Source organism: Acartia tonsa, chromosome 2 (assembly GCF_053477335.1).
Source record: "Acartia tonsa isolate MP-2025a chromosome 2, ASM5347733v1, whole genome shotgun sequence".
Taxonomy (NCBI): domain Eukaryota; kingdom Metazoa; phylum Arthropoda; class Copepoda; order Calanoida; family Acartiidae; genus Acartia; species Acartia tonsa.
Genome location: NC_137261.1, coordinates 3,626,520 through 3,651,345, shown reverse-complemented (window position 1 = coordinate 3,651,345; position 24,826 = coordinate 3,626,520). Strand labels below are relative to the sequence as shown.

Genomic DNA, 24,826 nt, shown 5'->3' with positions numbered 1-24,826 from the left:
CCCAAAGTTTTGAGCCAACGAATAAGAAAACTTCATTATAAAACTTTGGAGACTATTGTAAAAATTGCCTAATGTTTCCTTTATCCCTGAGATTATACAGACTATCCTTAAACTAATATTTACATTAAAGTAACAGGATGTTTATCAGTATCAACTGAACCGATATGCTTCTCCTTTACATTGAAGCTTATTTTACTCGCAGGAAAAGTTTTCATTTTGGGGAGGGGACTAACACTTTCAGCCCCCGGAAGGTATCACTTCCCTTAAATTCTTAACCTTCCCCCTCCCCCCCCTCTCCACCACATCTATTCATTAAAGTACTCCTAGGGTCATCTATGGGATTAGCCGTTAGTGACTTAAAAATAATTCAAGTGCAATGATATATTTACCAAATTAATACGATAATTTTGTATACATTTTTTATGAAAAAAAATTATTTTGCCAAAGGCAGCCAAAAAATAAGCAGCAAATATTTCAAAAATGCTCTGATAATCAGAGATCTACAGGGATAAGACGATTGTCGATAAAATGATATATATACATATATACAGTGTGTTTTTTTATGAGAACTTTTTTGAAAGCAATTTTACCTTACTTATAGTTATTAGAATTTAATGATTAATGGCTTATTCTCTTCTTTTTTATAACCTTTAATAGAAAAGCAAAAAATATTTCAGTTTTTATTCAAAAAGTACAGTAAATTAAAAAATTTAAAACTTAGGTGTCAACATCTAAAAATGGTTTTAGTGCATTTTTCTTATAATCTACCTTTGCAAGAATGGCTGCAAAACGCTTCAAAGTTGAGATATTGAGCTAAAAATTTATATAGATACTACTTGTGACATGTACTAGAACATTTTGAAATTTGAAGGCCATATCTCAACCAGGGAGGGAATACTGGCCCCCCAATGTACTCCCTCCATTCTTGGAAAGGGTAGAAGATTTGAGCATAAGAAAAATGCGCTAAAACCATTTCTCGTATTCATTTGAATCCGGTGGATAGGAACCGGTTCTCATCCATACGAAAAAACTATGTCTAGCATCGTATTATATCCAGCTTTCTACGAATATAGATATGTACAATCATAAGATTAAACCCAGTTTTTTTAGCCGGTGCCTTCTGCACCTCGGGGCTAAAAAAACTAGTTTTAATCTCATAATTGTACTTTCTATATCCGCGGAAAGCCGTTTATAATACGATGCGAGAAATAACTATTTTAGATGTTGACACCCATGTTTTGAAATTTTGAATTTACTGTACTTTTTAAATAAAAACTGAAATATTTTTTTGCTTTCCTGTTAATGGTTATAAAAAACGAAGAGAATAAGCCATTAATCATTAAATTCTGATAACTATAAGTAGGGTAAAATTGCTTTCAAAAATGCTCTCATAAAAAAAAACACTGTATATATATGTATGTTTATATATTAATTATTCCCATTGATGATTCACAAAATTACCCCTTCTTTAGTTTAGAATTAGTGGTTGAAACATTTAGACACTCAACTTAATGAACTAAACAATCACAAAACAATAAAAAGTCCCCAAGGTTGTTAATCTAACGAATAAGAAAACGGTATTATAAAACTTTGGAGACTAGACAGCACTCTTGGATAAGCCAACTTATAACACTTTGGGAACTATCCTAATCCTCCCTGGCGAAATGACAATGAGATTTTTTGGTAAATTTGTGGCAAACTTTATTCTTAATAAATTAGCACTTGGCAAAATTATACTGGAGAGATATTTCATTGAAGAATAAATTTTTTTTTTGCCCAAACTTTTCGTCAGCCAATAATAACAGATAAGTTAAACATTGTAAAAATAATATAGTAACTTAACTCGAGTTGTCAACGGCAGAAATTAGGTCCTGAGATGGTTTTAGGCCTGGAAAGGTTTATAACAATTTTATCTGTATTTCTTAAAATAAATTAACAGAATCTTTGTCTGTATGTATGAATGTCTGTCTGTACCGAAGGATCTTGCTAACCGATGAACCAATATGGTTCTCCTTTACAGTGAAGATTCCTATAGGTCCTGAGATCGTTCTCCTTAATAGGGTAGCTTCTCATAGGTCCTGGGGAGGTTAATAACTATTTTATTTTAATCCTTATAATAAAGTAACAGGATCTTTGTCTGTATGTATGTCTGTCTGTACCTTGCTAACCACTAAACCGACATGGTTCTCCTTTACAGTGAGGCTTCCTATGGGTAATGAGATGGCTTTAGGCCATTTTATTTTTAATCCTTATAAAAAGTAACAGGATCATTGTCTGTATGTATCAAAGAAGATCGCTAACTGCAGAACCAATATGGTTCTCCTTTATAGGGTAGCTTCCAATAGATCCTGGGAAGGTGTATAACTGTTTTGAAGGAGGATATAAGGGGCTATTAAGGGGCGATGGAGAGGCTATGTAGAGGCTATGTTATATAAATTAAGGTAAGGGGCTTTTAAGTGGCGATGGAGGGCTATTAAGGGGCGATGGAGAGGCTATGTTATATAAATTAAGGTAAGGAGCTATTAAGGGGCGATGGAGAGGCTATGTAGCGGCTATGTTATATAAATTGGCTATTAAGGGGCGATAGAGAGGCTATATAGGGGCTATTTTATATAAATTAAGGTAAAGGACTATTAAGGGGCGATGGAGAGGCTATGTAGGGGCTATGTTATATAAATTAAGGTAAGGGGCTATTAAGGGGCGATGAAGAGGCTATTTAGGGGCTATGTTATATAAAATCGGGTAAGGGGCTATTAAGGGGCGATGGGGAGGCTATGTAGGAGCTATGTTATATAATTAAGGTAAGGGGATATTAAGGGGCGATGGAGAGGCTATGTAGGGGCTATGTTACATAATTAAGGTAAGGGGCTATTAAGGGGCGATTAATGGGTATTTTTATTGTAAAAATATAATTAGTTACTGGAAACCTAAATTTATGACAAAAATAAGCTTATAATTTTGTTTCTAGGCCACGTAGTTTAATTTTAAAGTTTTCAACATGAGCATTGCAATTCTTTCAAAATTTCCATTGTACATAAAATGTCATTTTAAAATGCCTAGAACTTTTTTGTTATAGAAGCTGAAGGCTTCAAATTTGGGGTATTTGGTCTACTTGTGGCAGTCTTTCAGCAGTTAAAGCGTGGTATTTCTTGCAGGCTTCCTTTAAACTTTTTTCTACCGTTTCAGAGCTTTGCTTTTATAAATGTTGTCATCCTTGTCATCCTTTTAAAACTTAAATTTAAAACTGTAGAGGGTCACATTCCTTCCTTACCTTAATGCCCTACCTTCTATAATGAAGGGGCAATACAATTACAGAGGCTGTACAGGAGCCATATGTTATATAAATTAAGGTAAGGGGCGATGAAGAGGCTATGAAGGGGCTATGTTATATAAATTAAGGTAAGAGGCTATTAAGGGGCGATGGAGAGGCTATGTAGGGGCTATGTTATATAATTAAGGTAAGGGGCTATTAAGGGGCGATGGAGATGCTTTGTAGGGCCTATGTTATATAAATTAAGGTAAGAGGCTATTAAGGGGCGATGGAGAGGCTATGTAGGGGCTATGTTATATAAATTAGGGTAAGGGGCTATTTAGGGGCGATGGAGAGGCTATGTAGGGGCTATGTTATATATATTAAGGTAAGGATTATATAAATTAAGGTAAGAGGCTATTAAGGGGCGATGGAGAGGCTATGTAGGGGCTATGCTATATAAATTAAGGTAAGGGGCTATTAAGGGGCGATTGAGAGGCTATGTAGGGGCTATGTTACATAATTAAGGTAAGGGGCTATTAAGGGGCGATGGAGAGGCTATGTAGAGGCTATGTTATATAAATTAAGGTAAGGGGCTATTAAGGGGCGATGGAGAGGCTATGTAGGGGCTATGTTATATAAATTAAGGTAAGGAGCTATTAAGGGGCGATAGAGAGGCTATGTAGGGGCTATGTTATATAAATTAGGGTAAGGGGCTATTCAGGGGCGATGGAGAGGCTATGTAGGGGCTATGTTATATATATTAAGGTAAGGATTATATAAATTAAGGTAAGAGGCTATTAAGGGGCGATGGAGAGGCTATGTAGGGGCTATGCTATATAAATTAAGGTAAGGGGCTATTAAGGGGCGATGGAGAGGCTATGTAGGGCTATGTTATATAAATTAAGGTAAGGGGCTATTAAGGGGCGATGGAGAGGCTATGTAGAGGCTATGTTATATAAATTAAGGTAAGGGGCTATTAAGGGGCGATGGAGAGGCTATGTAGGGGCTATGTTATATAAATTAGGGTAAGGGGCTATTTAGGGGCGATGGAGAGGCTATGTAGGGGCTATGTTATATATATTAAGGTAAGGATTATATAAATTAAGGTAAGAGGCTATTAAGGGGCGATGGAGAGGCTATGTAGGGGCTATGCTATATAAATTAAGGTAAGGGGCTATTAAGGGGCGATGGAGAGGCTATGTAGGGCTATGTTATATAAATTAAGGTAAGGGGCTATTAAGGGGCGATGGAGAGGCTATGTAGGGGCTATGTTATATAAATTAAGGTAAGGAGCTATTAAGGGGCGATGGAGAGGCTATGTAGGGGCTATGTTATATAAATTAGGGTAAGGGGCTATTTAGGGGCGATGGAGAGGCTATGTAGGGGCTATGTTACATAATTAAGGTAAGAGGCTATTATGGGGCGATGGAGAGGCTATGTAGGGGCTATGTTATATATATTAAGGTAAGGATTATATAAATTAAGGTAAGAGGCTATTAAGGGGCGATGGAGAGGCTATGTAGGGGCTATGCTATATAAATTAAGGTAAGGGGCTATTAAGGGGCGATGGAGAGGCTATGTAGGGCTATGTTATATAAATTAAGGTAAGGGGCTATTAAGGGGCGATGGAGAGGCTATGTAGAGGCTATGTTATATAAATTAAGGTAAGGGGCTATTAAGGGGCGATGGAGAGGCTATATAGGGGCTATGTTATATAAATTAGGGTAAGGGGCTATTTAGGGGCGATGGAGAGGCTATGTAGGGGCTATGTTATATATATTAAGGTAAGGATTATATAAATTAAGGTAAGAGGCTATTAAGGGGCGATGGAGAGGCTATGTAGGGGCTATGCTATATAAATTAAGGTAAGGGGCTATTAAGGGGCGATGGAGAGGCTATGTAGGGCTATGTTATATAAATTAAGGTAAGGGGCTATTAAGGGGCGATGGAGAGGCTATGTAGGGGCTATGTTATATAAATTAAGGTAAGGAGCTATTAAGGGGCGATGGAGAGGCTATGTAGGGGCTATGTTATATAAATTAGGGTAAGGGGCTATTTAGGGGCGATGGAGAGGCTATGTAGGGGCTATGTTACATAATTAAGGTAAGAGGCTTTTATGGGGCGATGGAGAGGCTATGTAGGAGCTTTGTTATATAGATTAAGGTAAGGGGCTATTAAGGGGCGATGGAGAGGCTTTGTAGGGGCTATGTTATATAGATTAGGGTAAGGGGCTATTAAGGGGCGATGGAGAGGCTATATAGGGGCTATGTTATATAAATTAAGGTAAGAGGCTATTAAGGGGCGATTGAGAGGCTATGTAGGGGCTATGTTACATAATTAAGGTAAGGGGCTATTAAGGGGCGATGGAGAGGCTATATAGGAGCTTTGTTATATAAATTTAGGTAAGGGGCTATTAAGGGGCGATGGAGAGGCTATGTAGGGGCAATGTTATATAATTAAATTAAGTGGCTATTAAGGGGCGATAGAGAGGCCATATAGGAGCTTTGTTATATAAATTAAGGTAAGGGGCTATTAAGGGGCGATGGAGGAGCGATGTAGGGGCCATCAAGTTGCAATGTAATATAAATTTGGAGAAGGAGCGATGAAGGGGCGATGTAGGAGCGATGAAGGAGCGATGGAGGAGCGATGGAGGAGCTATGTAGGAGCGATGTAGGGGCCATCAAGTTGCAATGTAATATAAATTTGGAGAAGGAGCGATGAAGGGGCGATGTAGGAGCAATGAAGGAGCGATGTAGGAGCGATGTAGGGGCCATCACAGTACAATTTAATATAAATTTGGAGAAGGAGCGATGAAGGAGCGATGTAGGAGCGATGGAGGGGCGATGTAGGGGCCATCAAAGTACAATGTAATATAAATTTGGAGAAGGAGCGATGAAGGGGCGATGTAGGAGCGATGAAGGAGCGATGTAGGAGCGATGTAGGAGTGATGTAGGAGCGATGTAGGGGCCATCACAGTACAATTTAATATAAATTTGGAGAAGGAGCGATGTAGGAGCGATGGAGGGGCGATGTAGGAGTGATGGAGGGGCGATGTAGGAGCCATCAAAGTACAATGTAATATAAATTTGGAGAAGGAGCGATGAAGGAGCAATGGAGGGGCGATGTAGGAGCGATGGAGGGGCAATGGAGGGGCGATGTAGGGGCCATCAAAGTACAATGTAATATAAATTTGGAGAAGGAGCGATGAAGGGGCGATGTAGGAGCGATGAAGGAGCGATGTAGGAGCGATGTAGGGGCCATCACAGTACAATTTAATATAAATTTGGAGAAGGAGCGATATAGGAGCGATGGAGGGGCGATGTAGGAGCGATGAAGGAGCGATGTAGGGGCCATCAAGTTGCAATGTAATATAAATTTGGAGAAGGAGCGATGAAGGGGCGATGTAGGAGCGATGTAGGAGCGATGAAGGAGCGATGTAGGAGCGATGAAGGAGCGATGTAGGAGCGATGTAGGGGCCATCACAGTACAATTTAATATAAATTTGGAGAAGGAGCGATGTAGGAGCGATGTAGGGGCCATCACAGTACAATTTAATATAAATTTGGAGAAGGAGCGATGAAGGAGCGATGTAGGAGCGATGTAGGGGCGATGTAGGAGCGATGTAGGGGCCATCAAAGTACAATGTAATATAAATTTGGAGAAGGGGCGATGGAGGAGCGATGTAGGGGCCATCAAGTGGGTTGTTATATAAATTAAGGTAAGGGACTACGGAGGGGCGATGGAGAGGCTATGAAGGAGCCATCATGGGGCTATAGCATAGCCTCTTATCATAAGAGGCGATATTAACGCCCCTTCAAAGGAGCTATTAAGAGGCCATGAAGGAGCTATAGCATAGCCTCTTATCATAAGAGGCGATATGAACGCTCCTTAAAAGGGGCTATCACATCGCTCCATATGATAAGAGGCTATGCTATAGCTCCTTGAAGGAGCTATAGAAAATCATCGCCCCATATGGAGCGATGTCATGGAAAGGACTATACCCCATTTTTCTTATGTTCAAATCTTCTACCCTTTGCAAGAAAAAAATTGGATTTTCAGTAGTCGACTTTGGGGGGCCAGTACTCCCTCCCTGATTGAGATATGACCTGTAAACTTTGATATGTTCTAGTACATGTCCCCAATAGTATCTGTATCAATTTTTAGCTCTAGATCTCAACTTTGAAGCGTTTTGCAGCCATTCTTGCAAAACGTAGAAGATTTGAACATAAGAAAAATGCGCTAAAACCATTTTTAGATGTTGACACCTAAGTTTTGAATTTTACATTTTACTGTACTTTTTTAACAAAAACTGTAATATTTTTTTAATGTTCTATTAATTGCATAAAAAAACGGAGAAAATAAGCCATTAATCATTAAATTCTGATAACTATAGGTGGGGTAAAATTGCTTTTAAAAAAGTTCTCATAAAAAAAAACACACTGTATATCTATTTAAACTAAATTTTCTGGTATTCAAATGTATTTTTATTAGCGGCTGTGCTCCTAGCATCTAGGAGCTCTAAATTTGAAGGAGTAAGGAAAGTAGGAAAATAGTCCAAAACTAAAAAATATTCATAGTCTAAAACCATCCAGGGACCTACAAGAAGCTTCCATAAAATGGAGGACGTAAATCAATTCAGTGTTTATCGAAATATGAAGCTGCAGACAAAAAAAAAACTCTATATTTATGATGATTATGCGTTATTGTGATTACTCCATATTATTTCCAGTTGAGTAGTAATCTTCCTGTTTTTATTTACCATTTAAAACCATTAGAGACGTTTTGCCAAAAGGAGGGGAATACATATAATATTGCCAATTTCGCATTCGAATTTTAAATTTAAAACCACTCTATTTAAGATGATTTCTTTCTGAATTGGCTTGGCTGCTGCAAATTGTTGACTTGCTAGCTCATGCGACTTCTTTGGCGACATCTTTTGGCTCTTTATTCCAAAGGGTTGGGCAGGGATTAAAATGTCCTAAAACCATCCTCGGACCAATGTCAGACTTTCCTGTTTAACTCAATCAGTTAAGTTTCTTTCAAAACCTTAAGCTAAAGCAAATGAACCTTACTACTTTTTATAATAGAATGGGTTGAATTGTTATTTTTGTATTATTTCTGGGCAATAAAATATTTAGTTTTTTTATTTCTTCATGTGGCGTTTGCTTTAGATTAGTTCCCTAGTGGCTAGTGGCGAATCCTAAAAACGTGAATGTCAAAGCAATTATGGGAAAATGTACATATACAATCATAAAAGAGGCTGATGTGATACCCATTAATAGAACATTAGTGGTTAAAAACCATTAGTACACAATGGTTGGGGGGGGGGGGATTCTTAACCCTAGTACATTCTCATATTATATTTCTATACTACAACATGAAGGGAGGGGGGGCTTGGGGATGTTTTATTAACCTTGCTTCCGATATCTTTCCATTATACATGATATGTATTTTCTTAGTTTTTATCATAAAAAAAAAATATAGTATAAATGAACCTTGTAGACAATAAATACTGTAAGTAATAATTAAAATATCTTTGTTCATATAATTTGTTGGTAGTGAAACTGCTCTTCAAGTCATAATGTCTGTCTGTCCTTCTGTAATCTTCTGTAATCCATGAGTTTCCGGCATCCTTGTATACAAAAATAAAAGATAGGTTAGAATTTTATTAAACAAAACAATGAACAAAAATATAATATGTAAATGTTTATTTAAACACAAGAAATAATAATGTACACTTTTTAATACAAATTTAAACAGAAACAAAATTGAAAATCAAGGTTGGCATAAAAAGTCATTGAGCTTTTTTAAATACAGCTTTTTTATTTTATTTTAAATTGGTAACAAATGACAAAATATAATGAATCCCAAACACCAAAGCCACCTTAATAAATTTCAGCAAACTATACATTTAAATCTAAGGTTCATGATCATCCAAAATTGGCATTATGCTTCTTAATTGCTCCATCTTCCAGGGGTCCCTACAATACAAATTATTTTTTTTGGGTCGATGCTTTTTATAGTGCCTATAAAAAAATTCTGTCATACTGGCCTTCCATTAATCAATTAAAATGAATGCTCGCCTGCCTTGGTAATTATGTTTGTGTTTTAGCCTATCTTTGGTCATTTGTATTGTATAACGTCATTTCTTTATAGGCACTATAAAGAACTTTTTTTGGTCATATATGCGTAAAGGAGAGGGTAAAAAAAATTTGTTTTATGATACTTGATGATATAAAACCTTACTAGAACAAATACAAAGATTGTAGACCAATATATTCCGAGATATTATAAGACATACAACAGTTGCATTTATATCTACTCAACCAGATAATCTAGTTTCTAACATAGATAGATCAAGAAACATACCAGGCTACAGAAAATGAAATAATAGAAAGTATATATCTAGCAGATGACTCTTACATTTCAATTTTATTGTTTAAAGAAATGTTAACTTTAAGAAAATAACTGAAACTTACTTGACATCAGAGTAGTTGGAGTTTAATATTCCATATCCTGCTAGTTCATATTACAAATTTATTTATTATCAATCAGCAATGCAAAGTTTTTGTATTGATTGATTTCTCCTTCACAGTGCAAGCTTATTTGTTTGTTTTATGATTGTTTTTAGCTATTTGAGGAATGGTGGGTCAATCCAATTAGAAAATGAAAAAAGTGGAACCCTAAACTCCAAAATTGGGAGGAGCTCCAAGCTTGATGATAGGGTGAAAGTTAAAACCTATCAAAAATTATAATAAGAAATTTGATTTCCTTCATTTTCATCAGGATATTTGTATCCATCAATACTCCAGTATCCCCAGTCATGGTCTGTCTCCAGTAAAAACTATAAAAATAAGGATATTTGTATTCGAAGCTAAGCTTTAAAAAATTTACTACCGGAGTGGATACAAACCCGCGACAGTTACAAAACTGCCCCATTACAAAACCGCCCCATTACAAAACCGCGACAATAACAAAACCGCGACAATACAAAAAAAATCTATAATACTAAAAATCTATAATAAAAAAATCTTAATGCTAGAAGGTCATGGCCGCAGAGCTCGGCCCCCTGGCCTGCCTAGTCGCGGGCGCTCGGCCCCCTTGCCTATAACCTAACCTAACCTAACCTATATGTTTTAATGTTTAATGTACATTAACTTATTTATAGTTTAGAATTTCGTGGATTTTACAAAAAGTGGTTGGTAGATTTTTTTCAAATTTTTAATATTTTTTTTACAATATTTAGGTTAGGTTAGGTTATGGGCCAGGCCGGGCCGAGCGCCCGCGGCTAGGCAGGCCAGGGGCCGAGCTCTGCGGCCATGTATTCCAACAAAAATTCCTACAGAGTTATATTTTTGTTATTGTCGCGGTTTTGTTATTGTCGCGGTTTTGTAATCGGGCGGTTTTGTAACTGTCGCGGTTTTGTATCCACTCCTTACTACCTGTTTGTGAGCATATTTTAAATCACAATGTTTAAAAAATAATTTTAATAAAAATGATTAAATCCAAACAAAAAAGTCAAACACCCTCTGTAATGTTTAAGATCACAAAGTTATTAATTGTAATCAAATATATCTAATACAGATATTTGAAAAAATATAAGCCAGAACAGAGTAATGATGATCAAGGTTGCGTGATTATTATTTATTCAAAAAAAAATAATTAAAATTGACACTCTCATGAATCCACGTTCATTAAATTAATCCTTAAAGACATTAAAAAACTAAATACTTTTGTTATTTCTCTTATAATACCTGATAGATATGATCCCATTTTTCATTGTTGGGGTCTGAACCTGTTCCAAATTCTCCCATCCAGTAGGGGGCTGAATAATTGTATCCTATAACAGAAATGTTCATTAAAAGTTTAAGTGATATATCTTTTATTTACTAAGGAAGTAATCTCTATTATATAGAGTTATATTTACAAAGTTTCTTTTGAATAAATGGCTATTATTCTCAAATTATTAGCGGATCACCCTGTCAATTTAGCTTGCTGACATGGAACTCATTTATTGGTCAGTTTGTTCATCCAGTAGGAAAGGGTAAAGGGGTTGGAAGGGTGAATCGTAATTTAAGCATGCTGCGTGTTTCACTTTATATTATTTGAGAACATGAAAATCTGGTGTAAGATCCATGTAATAATATATTCTTTACCTGCATCTGCTACAAAAGTCTGCATGGTGTGCATTGTCATCTTGAACAGGTCATAAGGCAGATCAGATATAATTGGACTAAAATAAGATAGAATTAGCATAAAACCTTTTTTTTATTCAGCAATGTAATTAGCTAAAATGACCGGAAAATAAAAAGGAACAATGCTGATTTAGTTAATGCAAAAACTTTAAATTCCCCTCCCCCTTCTTTTGAAATTTACTTTCTAAAGAGGCCGATTTTCATGCACAGACTTTGGGCTTAACAATAATTTACACTCTATTAACTAATCTGAAGGTTTATATTAAAGCATAGATTGTTCATAATTAAAAGAATTAACACATGATAAGAATAATGGACAAAAAGTTAGTTTTGTATTAAAAGTGATGGAGTAACCTAGTTGGGTAGATATGTCCTGAATATACCAATTTATCAGGATTACTTAGTTCTGGCTTCTTAATCAAAGCCCCAATAAGATTTCCAGCTGATAGAATTCCTTCGACTATGATTAACATACCAGGATTCACCTAAGAATAAAACATAATGAAGTTATAGGAATAATATTTTACCTAAATGGGTAGATATGTCCTGAGTAAACCAATTTATCAGGATTTGTGAGCTCTGGTTTCTTTACAAGGGCACCAATTAGGTTGCCAGCTGAGAGAATTCCTTCTACTATGATCAGCATATCTGGATTTACCTAAGATAGCAGTTTTAGTTGCCAAATTTAATGTTTTAATAATAATAGTTGCTGTGTTCCAGGAACTAATTAAATCTTTAAAAGGGGGATAAGGAAAATAAGCCTAGAACATGCCTTGTACAAAAATTTTTGCTGAGAACAAACACAAAGCACAAATCCTGTTACTTATTGCATAGATTTACTTATTTCCAATCTTAACCTCTAGAATCATGTTGCCGGTCTTCTCACATGCCAGAGCAAAGTCAGTTTCACCACCATTTCCCCACTCAGCTGCTACTCCGTGGGCAGGACGTACTTCATTTCTCAGGTCAAATCCAGCTACCATAGGATTGTCAACATACCTTAGAAGCAGCACAGAATATTACTATTCAATTACATGAATGGATAATAATGGCTTCCTTTGCTTTATTATGCCACTAGCGACTTCTCCCCTAGCTAGTTATAGCTTTGCCCCAAGTGGTAATAAAGTGGGTTTGATCAGTTAAAAAAAATTTAGGTACCTAAAAAACTTGGATAGATATTTTTTTTTGGTGGGGGGGGGGGTTAGAAAATAGCTTAAAACCACAACAGGACCAGTAGTTATATGTAATGTCACAAATTTTCAGTGGTTACCGAGATCTTAAGCTTCAGACGGACGGACGAACGGACAGGCAGACATAAAGCTACTTAGTATTATAGATAGATATATTCTGATTCCAGCCATAATAACTGGCGACCATAAACGAAAAGCAGTTTAGCCGCTAGCAGCTGATAAAGTCCATTGATTTTATGAAATAATTCATGTACCTTGCGGCTAACTGAGTGAGACAGTCTTCCCACATTTCAACTGGATACTCTTCAGTGAACCAAAGACCTTCCCCATCATCAAATGAACAACACCACCCTGCTGTACTGAAGTGTATATAAATTAATTTCGTAAAATAGTTTTATTTACTGTTAATTTACAATGAGGAAAATATACATACAGGTTGGGGCAAATAAGACCGGACAAACTTTAAACGGCCATAGCGCCAAAACTACTTGACCAATCAGGACGTTTGACCACACTATAAAAAGCTTAGGTAATGACCGTTTAGCACAAAAAAATCTTTGGACGAAGATGGACGTGTACAGCGAGCTGGCCGTGCGTATGTTCAACAAGGCAGATTCCAAATGCGCCGGTGGTTTAATCTTGATTCTCGACTAGGGCCCACTACATCTGTCCTCAGCCCATCTGTAGGTGAGGTAGAGTTATGCAACTTGCTGGGGATACTGTTAGATACATAAGTAAATCACTAGAAAAGACTAGAGCTCTCTATCTGAAATGGCTTGGCCTTAGTACTCCAGCAAAGTGGAATGAGGCAGATTTTGAGATGTAAAAAACGTCAAAAACCATGAAAATTCGTGAAAATTTCTCAGTTCTTGACTTCAGGGACCCATATTAAACTTAAAAACTCATTTTAGACTATAGGTTGCGCTGACAACCCTAGCTGAAACTTCATGCCAATTCCAAAAAGGTAAAGAACGTCGTTCTAGCTCAATTGTGGTCCAAATAAGAGCCTCTGTGTATAAGGGTAGCTTGAAAGTTGGGCGAATTTGGATCCTGCGGCTACTCACGTTCCTAAGGAAATGTGGCCTCCCAGCAGCCCAATCTTAATTCAATGGACTTTTGGGCCTGGGGCTACTTTGAGGCATGCACCAATAGACGTGCCCATACCAAAAAGACCTCCCTCATTGCCACTATCAAGGAGAACTACGCCAGCTTGTACAGGTACATTTTGACCTGGACCTGCCGGCGGTTGAGGAGGCGGGTAGAGGCGGTGATTAAGGCTGGCGGTGATTTTATTAAATAATCTAATAGTCAAATACCTATTTTGCTTGCCAGTTTTTAAAATTCAATAAAATCTTTAAAATTGACGATTTTATGTTCATTTGTTTAGAAGTTAGAATTTGTCCGGTCTTATTTGCCCCACCCTGTATAGCTTAAGTTTTTTGACAATGTGATTTTAAAACTGTGAATTGAACAAATAATAAACACAGCTTATTTTTATATAAACATGTACAAGAATTTTTCATATCTATTAAAAATGTAATCTGAGCCAATGTTACTTTTTTCAAAAATATAACTTCATCTAAAGTCTAAAGACACATTTGAAAGAAGACTGCCTTTAGTGTATCAACTTATTAAAAGCACTTTATGGACTTTTCAAGTAATATTTTCCACTATTTTTTATAAAACAAACCTTACCTAATATGATTGTTAAGAATTACAATAAGTCCATGATCAGTTAAACTTTTGACAGTGGCATCAAATATTTCCATTGCTCTCATTCCAATCAGTTCTAATGTAAAAAGGTTATTAAAATTTTAAAGTAAGTACTTTTTACTAATGCAGATATTATAAAATGAGGTTTAGTTGCCGATTAAAAAAAATAGTCTCTTCCCCCTCAATTTTTTTAACATTAGATTTTAATTACAAATTATATTAGAAAAGTTAACTTTATTTATTGACTTATAATCGATATAAATTTCCACTTTAAATTATTGCCAGATTTGAGAAGCTTTTTTTAGTGCTTATAAAAAATGACGTCATACTGGCCTACCGTTGGTTATTTAAAATATAGACTGGCCTGCTTTGTTAATTTAGCCTGTGCATTGCATGGCCTTATTTTCATAGGCACTATAAGAAGCTTCCAGATTTTATACCTGGATTTGCAGAAAGTCTTTCACTGCGAATTATTGGATTCTTATAGTAAGTGTCAAGTGCAAAAACTAATCTGATACAGTTAAATCCCAACTCAGCAATCTAAACAGAAAACAATTCAAGCCATATCTTATAATCTAAATCTTTTATTTAAAGGTTAATAATTTTTGTTAACATTTCCATGAGCAAAAATAAGCTACTATATGGCTAATAATATTTGCCTATCTGTATCCCATCATATAAAGTAGAAGATTTTTTTTGTCTGAAGCTTAAGAGTTCAATACTGCGTTCGCGACTGTGGCTCAACACGTAGCGCATCCGGTCGTCGTCGGGAAGGTGTTAGGTTCGAATCTCGGTCCGACACCGCGTCATAACTAAAGACGTTAAAAATGGTTCCCACTGCTACTATGTCAGATGCGCGACGTAAATAGTTAGAGTGGGGGGAATGCCTTGGCCCAAAACAGGCGCAACTCGTTACCATGCACAGTTAGGACTTCTCAGACGAAGGTCGTGCATCACAGAGAGTTGGTTGTCTGTAATCTACTGTACCAAGGGTATAAGGTGAAGGACCAAGATTCTGGCCTTGAGTTGACAAGTTGACTGTTCAGTCCAAGTGCAACTCACCCATACGACATTAGCATTAGCAAGAGTTCAATAACTACCAATAAAGTTCTTCATTTTAGGAAAGATTTACGTAGGCCCCTTGATGGTTTTAATCTCTTTTTCTGCCCCCTTTATATCCCTTTGAATACTGAGCTCCTATATTACTTTTAGTGTTCCGAATTCATATGGGAAGGGAGGTAGGTGTAACTTGAAAAATTAGCGTAGTCAATCACAAGACCAAATTTTTTGAAAATTAAATACTCTAAAACCACCTTGGAGATTAATTCAACCGGTTCATTAGCGAAATCTTATCAGACAAACTTAAAATTTGCTTTTTTTATAATAAGATTTTTTATGAATTATTGATGTTTTCATCCAAGTTGTATTTTCATGAAGTGTTAATTGTAATACCTTAGCAGAAATGAAATCCATAGGTTGTCTGTCCAAACCATTGACTACCATATCCTCCATGTGGGCTCCATACCTGTGTAGTAATATTATATCAAGCAAGAAACAATCATCTACTATCTGTAATATATCATTATATAAATGTAAAAGATGATTGTCTGTCAGTCTTTGTTTACTGTTTAGATCTCATTAACTGCAGGACTGAAATTGTCTTCCTTTACAATGAAGCTTCTTAAAATTCCAAGTAAGTTTTTAAAATATTTTGAGAGATGATACCTCTTATGGAAAAAAATATCCCTCCTGCTCAAAATATGAAGTGTTCAAATAGCGAATCTTTTACTTTAAAAAATACATATCTATTCTCAAAAACAACAACAAAAGATTTTTTTTATTTTTGTTTGTCAAATGCCTTCTGGTCAATAAACCATTACAACATAGTTTTTCAAAACTGTGAGTTACTTTTTTAAAAAAAGAGGTTCTTATTTAAAAGATTTATAAATTGATAACTTTTAGAAAATGTTATGTTAATTAAAGGATAGAAGAGCCCCGATGGGTTTCCTAGGGGCTAGAATATAAAATTTTTGAAATTAAAATTGGTAGGAGGGAAGGGTTGGGGTTGAGATTCAAAATCCCAGAAAAGAATTCAGTAAAAGCATCATTAAATGTTTAGTTAAAACTTACCAATTGACACAAGCAAGCTTAACTCTATCATTATTAGAGTCAACTACAACCATTCTGGCAGCATAAAAGATTACTGTTTTGGCTCAGTCATATTCTTGCAAATTATAAATTTCAATAAAAACTTCACAGTTTTCTGCAAATTGTCACGTCGAGTGCCTCCCCCCCCCCCCTGTGAAAATAAGGCAATTAGATACTTTTCGTGCGTTTGGTTTTACCTTAGTTCATGTTATATTGGGTACATGTCAGGTAGCCCCGAAAAGTCATTGCCCTCATGCAGGGGTAAGGCAAACAAACTCTACCCCCTATTTTTTTCAATTTATTTTGATCAGAGGAGATTTGTGCGCGCAAGTCATTATGAGGGAAAGAACAGACCCCCAAAACAGTAATTTTCCTGCCTGTCTCCTTGTCTACCAGCATTCAGAGGCAGGTTATAACTGAAAGCTGAGCTTACTACGCATAAATACAATATCAGCCGAATCATTGCTAATTCTGAAATCAAATTTTTGTGTATGTATTGATTATTTTCATTCTAAAGTAATTTATAATGCTTTAAGCTTTGTCAAAAGAAATATATTTATAATTATACAATGTAATCTATTTTTATTCTATTGTACACTAATATTAAACATTGTGTAAAAAAAACGTACATACGTTAATTAAACAAATATATACGTCAAACTTTGTACAAAAAGAGTACGTATAATTTCTTGAGTATAATTCAAAAATACAAAGATACTTAATTTTGTTAGAAAATATAATGTCTTAGATTGTCAGTAATTATAAAAAGGAAAAAATAAGAATGACATGTAACTAAGATCATAAAAATAAAATGGCCGAGCAAAAGAATGGAAAAAGTGATTAGTTTTAGCACAACAAATAGACAGACGGTCATTGTAAGTTGCAGAGCAGATATTTAGTGATTATTGAATCTACACACAATAGTTGTTAATACTAAGAGAAATATTTAAACAGTTAATGCATTCTAGAGCAGTACATAAAGACATACGGACCAAGTGAATTAGAAGTAGATGCGCAGTAAAATCAGTTATCTATCTCAAATAGGCGTCCAAGTAATTTCAATTTTTAAGAAAGTCATTAAAACATGCATAGGTCTCAAAAACTGAGGTGGATTCTTAAAAAAGATTTACCCCACTAATCGCTTAGTGGGGCAAATTTGTTTTCGTGAAATATCCTCCAAAATCACATGAAAAATCTACAAAAATTAAATAAAATCTTATGTTAATAACCCTTCTATGATTTTGTTTAATTTTTGTAGATTTTTAATGTGATTTTGGTGGATTTTACACGAAAACAATTTTGCCCCACTAAGCGATTATTGGGGCAAAATTTTTTTAAGAATCCACCTTAGTAAAGTAATAACTCAAAATTTACATTAGCTGTTAATGTCATTAAAATTTTACATAGTATTATTCGATTTCATAGTTTGACAGTATAAATAACATTATGGTGCTTTATACCTTCTATTCCTGAAGTATGTAATAATTTATGTTGGCAAATCCTACAATTTTACTGTCAACACACATAATAGTTATTTCTCGTATCGTATTATAAACGGCTTTCCGCGGATATAGAATGTACAATTATAAGATTAAAACTAGTTTTTTTAGCCCCAAGGTGCCGAAGGCACCGGCTAAAAAAACTGGTTTTAATCTTATGATTGTACATTTCTATATTCGTAGAAAGCTGGATATAATACGATGCTAGACATAGTTTTTTCGTATGGATGAGAACCGGTTCCTATCCACCGGATTCGAATGAATACGAGAAACACCTTTACAATTACATCAAAACTCATTTAACATTCTATTATATTTAAAACATTACTTTTCACCATGTTGTCAAACCAAAATAACTATCAAATTAATTATCAAAAGTACCATTTATATAATTTAAACTTCAGACTTTGAATAAAAGATAGTAATTTTCTCAAGACATTAATTGCTTGCTTGGTGTACAATTATTTTCCTTTTAAATTCTTTAATTCAAATCAAATAAAAATATAAATCATAATATTCTGATTTGTAATGGTATTATTAATTTTTGTTTTTATCCTTACAATATTTACGGTAAATGGTCATCTAGAATTGGCATTATTTTCTGCAGCTGTTCTATTTTCCATGGCTTCCTAGAATTACAAATTTATTTAGATCTTTAAAGTTAGAAAAGGATATCCATGAAGAAATTGTAAAATACTTGCACAGAAAATTGTTTCGCCCAGCTGCAGCTGGATTTAGCCACAGTCGATCCTAAAGCTGTTAATTTAATTTTTTTTTCAAAATCAATCCATCATACTAAATCAATAGCTCACAAATAAGCGAATGTAATACAATTTTGGTCTGCCTGCAAAATCAACAGCTACATTTGATTCAGAATACTTTTGTATTAAACTTTTATTAGACCGTGAATGGGCAATTTGTTAGCTTGTCTTACTTGACAAAAGAGTAGGTAGTATCTAGAAGCCCAGAGGAATAGTCAGGAAAGTCATCTCCATCCCTATACTTGTATCCATCTATTGCCCAGTAAGACCAGTCATGATCTGTTTCCTAGATATAAGTATAATCGCTAAATCAGTAAACTTTTCAAAATTCCTAAATTTATTGCCTGAATATATGGTTAAAACTAAATTTGGCGTAAAAGTTTAATTTAGATTATTATGATATTTTGTGTTGGCGGATTTAAATATTAAAATATTGCATTTCCCTTTTCTTCTTCATAGGACTTTTGAGCTATTGAATCAGAGAGCGTATTTAAAAAACTTTTGATACTAAAATAATTTACAGCCCAATGCTTTTTTAAAATATTTTTGCTGGCGTCCTGAAGCTGCAAGGATGACGATATTAACATTTTTAAATTGTGTATAAAACAAGATTTGATACATTTTAAGACTATTATTCTGACTACGTTACCTCCAAAAATCTGAGCATCTTGAGCCAGTTTTCATTGTAGTGCTCATCATCCGTGCTTCCAGCTCCAAATTCACCCATCCAATAGGGTGCAGAATAATTGTAACCTGGGTAGGTTCTAGTTATAACATTAACTCATTAAAAAATTCATAGAAAAAATTTAATTTGTGAACCTAGAATTGTAATTGAACAAAATATTTGAGAGAAAAAAAACAGAAACAGGAGAAAGCATGCCTATGTTTGTGTTGTCACAAGAACATTACAGACAAACAGATCAATAATGTTTTAAATATATAAAATTTTAGACTTATGTAATAAAACTTCATGGTATTAAGGTTCATAAAAGTAAGAGTATGATTTTACTCAATCTCTTTTTGGACTACCAATCCCCTTCCACCTGCCTCTATGGCCCCCTGCTTTAATTTTATTTTTTAAACCAAAATTCTAGCTCCTTCAGGGGCTGTAACCCTGCAGAGACTTATCCCTACACGATACTAGTGTATAGAGTATCTTCAATAAGATTAGTACCTGCATCTGCTACAAAAGTCTGCATGGTGTGCATTGTCATCTTGAACAGGTCATAAGGTAGATCAGATATAATTGGACTATAAAAATATAAATTTTAGTCTGAACCGATCTAGCCGAATTAATATGGTTCTCTTTCACAATGTAGCTTCTCATAGTTCCGAGGACTTTAGGGGCATAGCCGCTAGAATTGTAATATCTAGACTGTAATATTCGTTAACCTATAATTTTCTTGATAAATCTGTTTTTTTAGCGAGACAATTAAATTGAATTAAATGCCCATTGTCCCATCCCTTTATCCATGCCTTTTTTATATTTATTTTGCTTACAATTGCATACAGTTTTGCTACTATATGAACCAATCATCCTTCTTTTCAATTTTAGTGCAGCGTCTAACGTAATGATAACGCCAGCATTTGAAGCTTTTTACATTGCCTATAAAAATTACGTCATACTGGCCTACCATTTGTCAATTAAAATGTATACTGGCCTGTAATTGGAAATTTAGTCTGTGTATTGGCCTGTCATTGGTATTGTATATCGTCATTTTATATAGGCACCATAAACAGCCTCCAGCATTTACAATAAAAACCATACCTGTCAGGGTAAATATGACCAGAGTAGATTAATTTGTCAGGATTTGTTAATTCTAGTTTCAATAAGAAAAAAATCTTTCTATTGAATATACCTAACCTAACTTTTGTAACCCTTGGCTATAACATAATGGGGTATTGGCTGGCTGTCAGGAAGGTGATGAGTTCTAGTCTATATCACATCGCTTTATACTAGAGACATTAAAATGGTACCTAGTGCCGCTATGTCAGTGGCGTGACTTTAATACTAAAAGTAGGAGGAATGCCTTGGCCCTCAGGAGCAATGCAATACCATGCTCAGTTATTACTCCCAGACAAAGTTCGTGCAATCAAAGAATCTTTTGTTTGTTGGGTGTTACCTTACCAGATTAAATAGATTGATAAAAGAGACATTCTAACCTTAGTTATGCTTGATTATTTGACCTAAGGTTACAGTGTCATGGACAGCAGCTTTACCCAACTGACAAGGCAACCTAACTTTTTAGGCTATTAGAAAAAATTTTAGAAATACATCTTATAACTGAAAGATTTAATATTTCCTGGTTTCTTGACAAGAGCTCCAATAAGATTTCCAGCGGATAGTATTCCCTCAACTATTATCAACATATCCGGATTCACCTACATTTCAAATATTTCCTTTTTAACATAGTTATAAGAGATAAGACAACAGACAACAAATCAATGCAACCCCTAATTATGACAAACAAAATACCCCATATGTAGATTTAAAATGAGTTACTTTATACAACCCACTCAAGACTTATCGTTAACCAGAATTTTTTTAATTTAACTACAAGTTTAATGATATATTTTTCTAAAGTGGGAGTGGAGTTTATTTAATTTACAGTCACTTGTCCCTTGACTCCCTGGTCTTTGCAAATTAGGAGCTATTATTGTTTAAAAAACAAATCGACATAAAATGCATTTAACAAATTTGTTTGTTTTTATTTTGTAATTTTTAACGAGGTACAATTGCAAGGAATTGTTTATGTAGACGTTTTGTACAGTGGTTTAAATGTTATCAATTTCATATTTTAAATTTTAATGAAGTTGAACTAGATTACAATTAATCAATTTTGAAAAGGGTTTAGTTACGGCCTGAGGAATTGGGAATATATCAAACGCCTTAGTTAAGTCAAACAAACCTCTAGAATCATATTGCCTACAACTTCAGATGCGAGGGCCAGATCTTGTTCAGTGCCAGTTCCCCATTCTGCTGCTACGCCGTTAGCTGGACGCACCTCATTTCTAATAAAGATTGAAAATTCATGCAAAAGATTTTATTTATTTTTGTTTTTGTTATTTTTACAATAAAGAGGTAGTTTGAAATACTCTAGTTTAAATCTTTTAATTATGTTATTTCATTTGATAAGAAATATTATATGAAAATTTTACAAAAAAGTTATAGAAGTTAAATTTTAGTTTTTTATATTATGTTACAACTAAGCAAGAAAATTTCAGTTTGGTAGAGAGATTAAAGTAAATAATAGGAGTAAGAAAAAAATATATTTGTAATGTTACTGCCTTAATCTTACATTTCAATCAATATAGTATGAACACATCAATTTTAAGATATCCTATTAACGCTGATATTAAAAACATTTTACCTCAAATCCATTCCAGCTACAAGTGGGTTATCAATATACCTACATTAATAGAATATTTACTGAATCATAATTTATGCAAATAAGGTACACAGAAATTTTTCTTTGAAGCTATTAGTGTAAATGATATAATTCTATATTAGGATTGCCAACAAAACAAGAATTATTTTACCTGGCCGACATCTGCACAAGGATGTCTTGCCACATAGTTAGGTTATATTTCTCAGTATACCATAGGCCCTCTCCGTCATTGAATGAACAGCACCACATGGCAGTACTAAACAATGATATTCCAATAGCAATTCTTATATAAAAGTAACTGGATGTATGCGTGTTTTTGTGTTTGTATAAAAAAAATTAGCTCACCACAGGACCGATATGGTTCTCCTTCACAATAAACTTCTCATAGGTCCAGAGAAAGTTAGTGACTATTTTTGGGGAGGGTAAATTGTAAGGCGTCCCTAGAGGCCTCTAGGGGTGTGTGCGGTAAAAACGATTAACGATAAAAATTCTAACTTGACCTGATATGATTATTAAGTAGAACAATAAGACCATGTCTTGTCAGTGACTCCACAACAATATCAAAAACTTCCATAGCTGTTTTACCAACTAGCTCTAAAAATATATTAGCTGATTTTATTTACATACTTACATAGAAAAACTAGCGGCTACGCCCTTAGAAGACTCTAGGGGGATGGATATACCCTCCCCCCAAATAGTTAAAAACCTTCGCTGGACCTATTAGAAGCTTCAATATAAATGAGAACCATATAGGTTCAGCGTTAAGGAGATCCTTCGCTTCAGACAAAAAAAAACTTACTACTTTAATTAATAGCACATTATTTACAAAAATTAATTTTCAACACAATTAAAAATTAACAAAGTCTTTAATTTCCAACAAAAACCTTTTTTTAGATTTTCTTTGTGAAAAGCTTATATAAAGATATAAACCTACAAAAATTTTCTACAGATGAATCAAAATAAAAGATAGAAATGTTAATATTAAAACCTGGATTTGCAGACAACCTTTCTGGTTTAATAACAGGATTTTCATGATATGTGTCCAAGGCAAAAGGAAGTCGTATGCAGTTAAAGCCTAGCTCAACAATCTAAATGAAATATGATTAAGGACCTAAATAAATTCTGTTGCTGTCGTCACTGGTCTTATAACATAATATTAAAATGCAACGGCTTAGTATTCTGATTTCTCTACAACGACAAGCAGGCACGCTACAATGCCGCGGTTCTACCCCTATACACAATTCTAAAAACATTTTACCTTTGCAGATATAAAGTCAACAGGTTGTCTGTCCAGTCCGTTATTAACCATGTCTTCCATGTGGGCTCCAATCCTTAAATATAGTTATTAACCATGTCTTCCATGTGAGCTCCAATCCTTAAATATAGTTATTAACCATGTCTTTCATGTGGGCTCCAATCCTTCAATATTGTTATTAACCATGTCTTCCATGTAGGCTCCAATCCTTAAATATAGTTATTAACCATGTCTTCCATGTGAGCTCCAATCCTTAAATATAGTTATTAACCATGTCTTCCATGTGAGCTCCAATCCTTAAATATAGTTATTAACCATGTCTTCCATGTGAGCTCCAATCCTTAAATATAGTTATTAACCATGTCTTTCATGTGGGCTCCAATCCTTCAATATAGTTATTAACCATGTCTTCCATGTAGGCTCCAATCCTTAAATATAGTTATTAACCATGTCTTCCATGTGAGCTCCAATCCTTAAATATAGTTATTAACCATGTCTTCCATGTGAGCTCCAATCCTTAAATATAGTTATTAACCATGTCTTTCATGTGGGCTCCAATCCTTCAATATAGTTATTAACCATGTCTTCCATGTAGGCTCCAATCCTTAAATATAGTTATTAACCATGTCTTCCATGTGAGCTCCAATCCTTAAATATAGTTATTAACCATGTCTTCCATGTGAGCTCCAATCCTTAAATATAGTTATTAACCATGTCTTCCATGTGGGCTCCAATCCTTAAATATAGTGTTATTCAATACAAGATCTTTCAGTACTTTTATTCGGGACTGTGGCATAACACGTAGCATGTCCTCTCGTTGTCGGTAACTAAAGACATTAAAATGTTCCCATTGCTGCTCTGTCCTATGCGAGATATAAATAGTCAGAGTAGGAGTAATCTCTTGGCCCAAAACTCAACACCAAGTGGAACTAGGACAAATGCTCTAAATACTTTGATAGAACGGTCTTGCTTGGAAGTGTTTTTGGATTGAAAAGCCTTATTGATATAATGCTCTGTGATTCTATTAAATTTAAATTTAAATATGTTACCAATTAACACAGGTTAACTTGACTCTGTCCCCATTAGAATCCACAGTTACCATTCTAAACACAATTTCAAGTATTAAAATCATTGGAAAATAAAAAGTGTTTTACTATCAATGATCCTAAAGTCTTCATTAAAAAAATATCTAATAGTAAATAAAAGATTTTTATTTAAAATCTTGAATTTGAATAATCTTATTAACATCAAATTGTAACAAAAACATATTAAAAAATGAGACAAAAGTATACCTGTCATGAATTCTACCAGCATAGAACGGAGGCTGAAATCCTCCAACATAGTTTACAAAGAAAATTAAATATATTGAAAATTTGCTTCTAACTTCCAACATTTTCTTAAAAGACAAATAAAAAAAGATGAT

General features: G+C 34.6%; 1 protein-coding gene across 5 annotated transcripts; it reads right to left on the bottom strand.

The window, feature by feature from the left end:
• Window positions 1-8,901: 8,901 nt before the first annotated feature.
• LOC145334087 (uncharacterized) lies at window positions 8,902-24,826 on the bottom strand. 5 transcript variants are annotated; one of them, XM_080179381.1, is made up of 15 exons: window positions 24,696-24,826; window positions 24,453-24,506; window positions 23,407-23,479; window positions 23,137-23,236; window positions 22,649-22,742; window positions 22,300-22,404; window positions 22,131-22,169; window positions 21,669-21,771; window positions 21,065-21,141; window positions 20,528-20,581; window positions 19,934-20,010; window positions 11,008-11,093; window positions 10,027-10,097; window positions 9,733-9,774; window positions 8,902-9,234 (listed from the first exon to the last, which is right to left on the bottom strand). In XM_080179381.1, the coding sequence occupies exons 1-15, from the start codon at window positions 24,794-24,796 to the stop codon at window positions 9,171-9,173; spliced, it is 1,140 nt and encodes a 379-aa protein (XP_080035507.1). In that variant the 5' UTR covers window positions 24,797-24,826; the 3' UTR covers window positions 8,902-9,170. The 5 variants fall into 5 exon arrangements, with proteins under 5 accessions (XP_080035507.1, XP_080035513.1, XP_080035528.1 ...); XM_080179387.1 differs by having other exon boundaries at window positions 9,733-9,771; window positions 24,696-24,825; XM_080179373.1 differs by lacking the exons at window positions 8,902-9,234; window positions 9,733-9,774; window positions 10,027-10,097; window positions 11,008-11,093 and adding exons at window positions 16,969-18,627; window positions 18,933-19,045; window positions 19,409-19,512 and having other exon boundaries at window positions 24,696-24,825.

Excerpts from the sequence above, each read along its gene's own strand:
- LOC145334087 (XM_080179373.1), bottom strand. The coding sequence starts at position 24,796 with ATGTTGGAAGTTAGAAGCAAATTTTCAATATATTTAATTTTCTTTGTA. Across the intron at positions 22,170-22,299 it reads CTTGTGCAGATGTCGGCCAG|GTATATTGATAACCCACTTG; the intron begins GTAAAATAATTC and ends CTATTAATGTAG. Across the intron at positions 20,011-20,527 it reads GGTCATATTTACCCTGACAG|TCCAATTATATCTGATCTAC; the intron begins GTATGGTTTTTA and ends ATATTTTTATAG.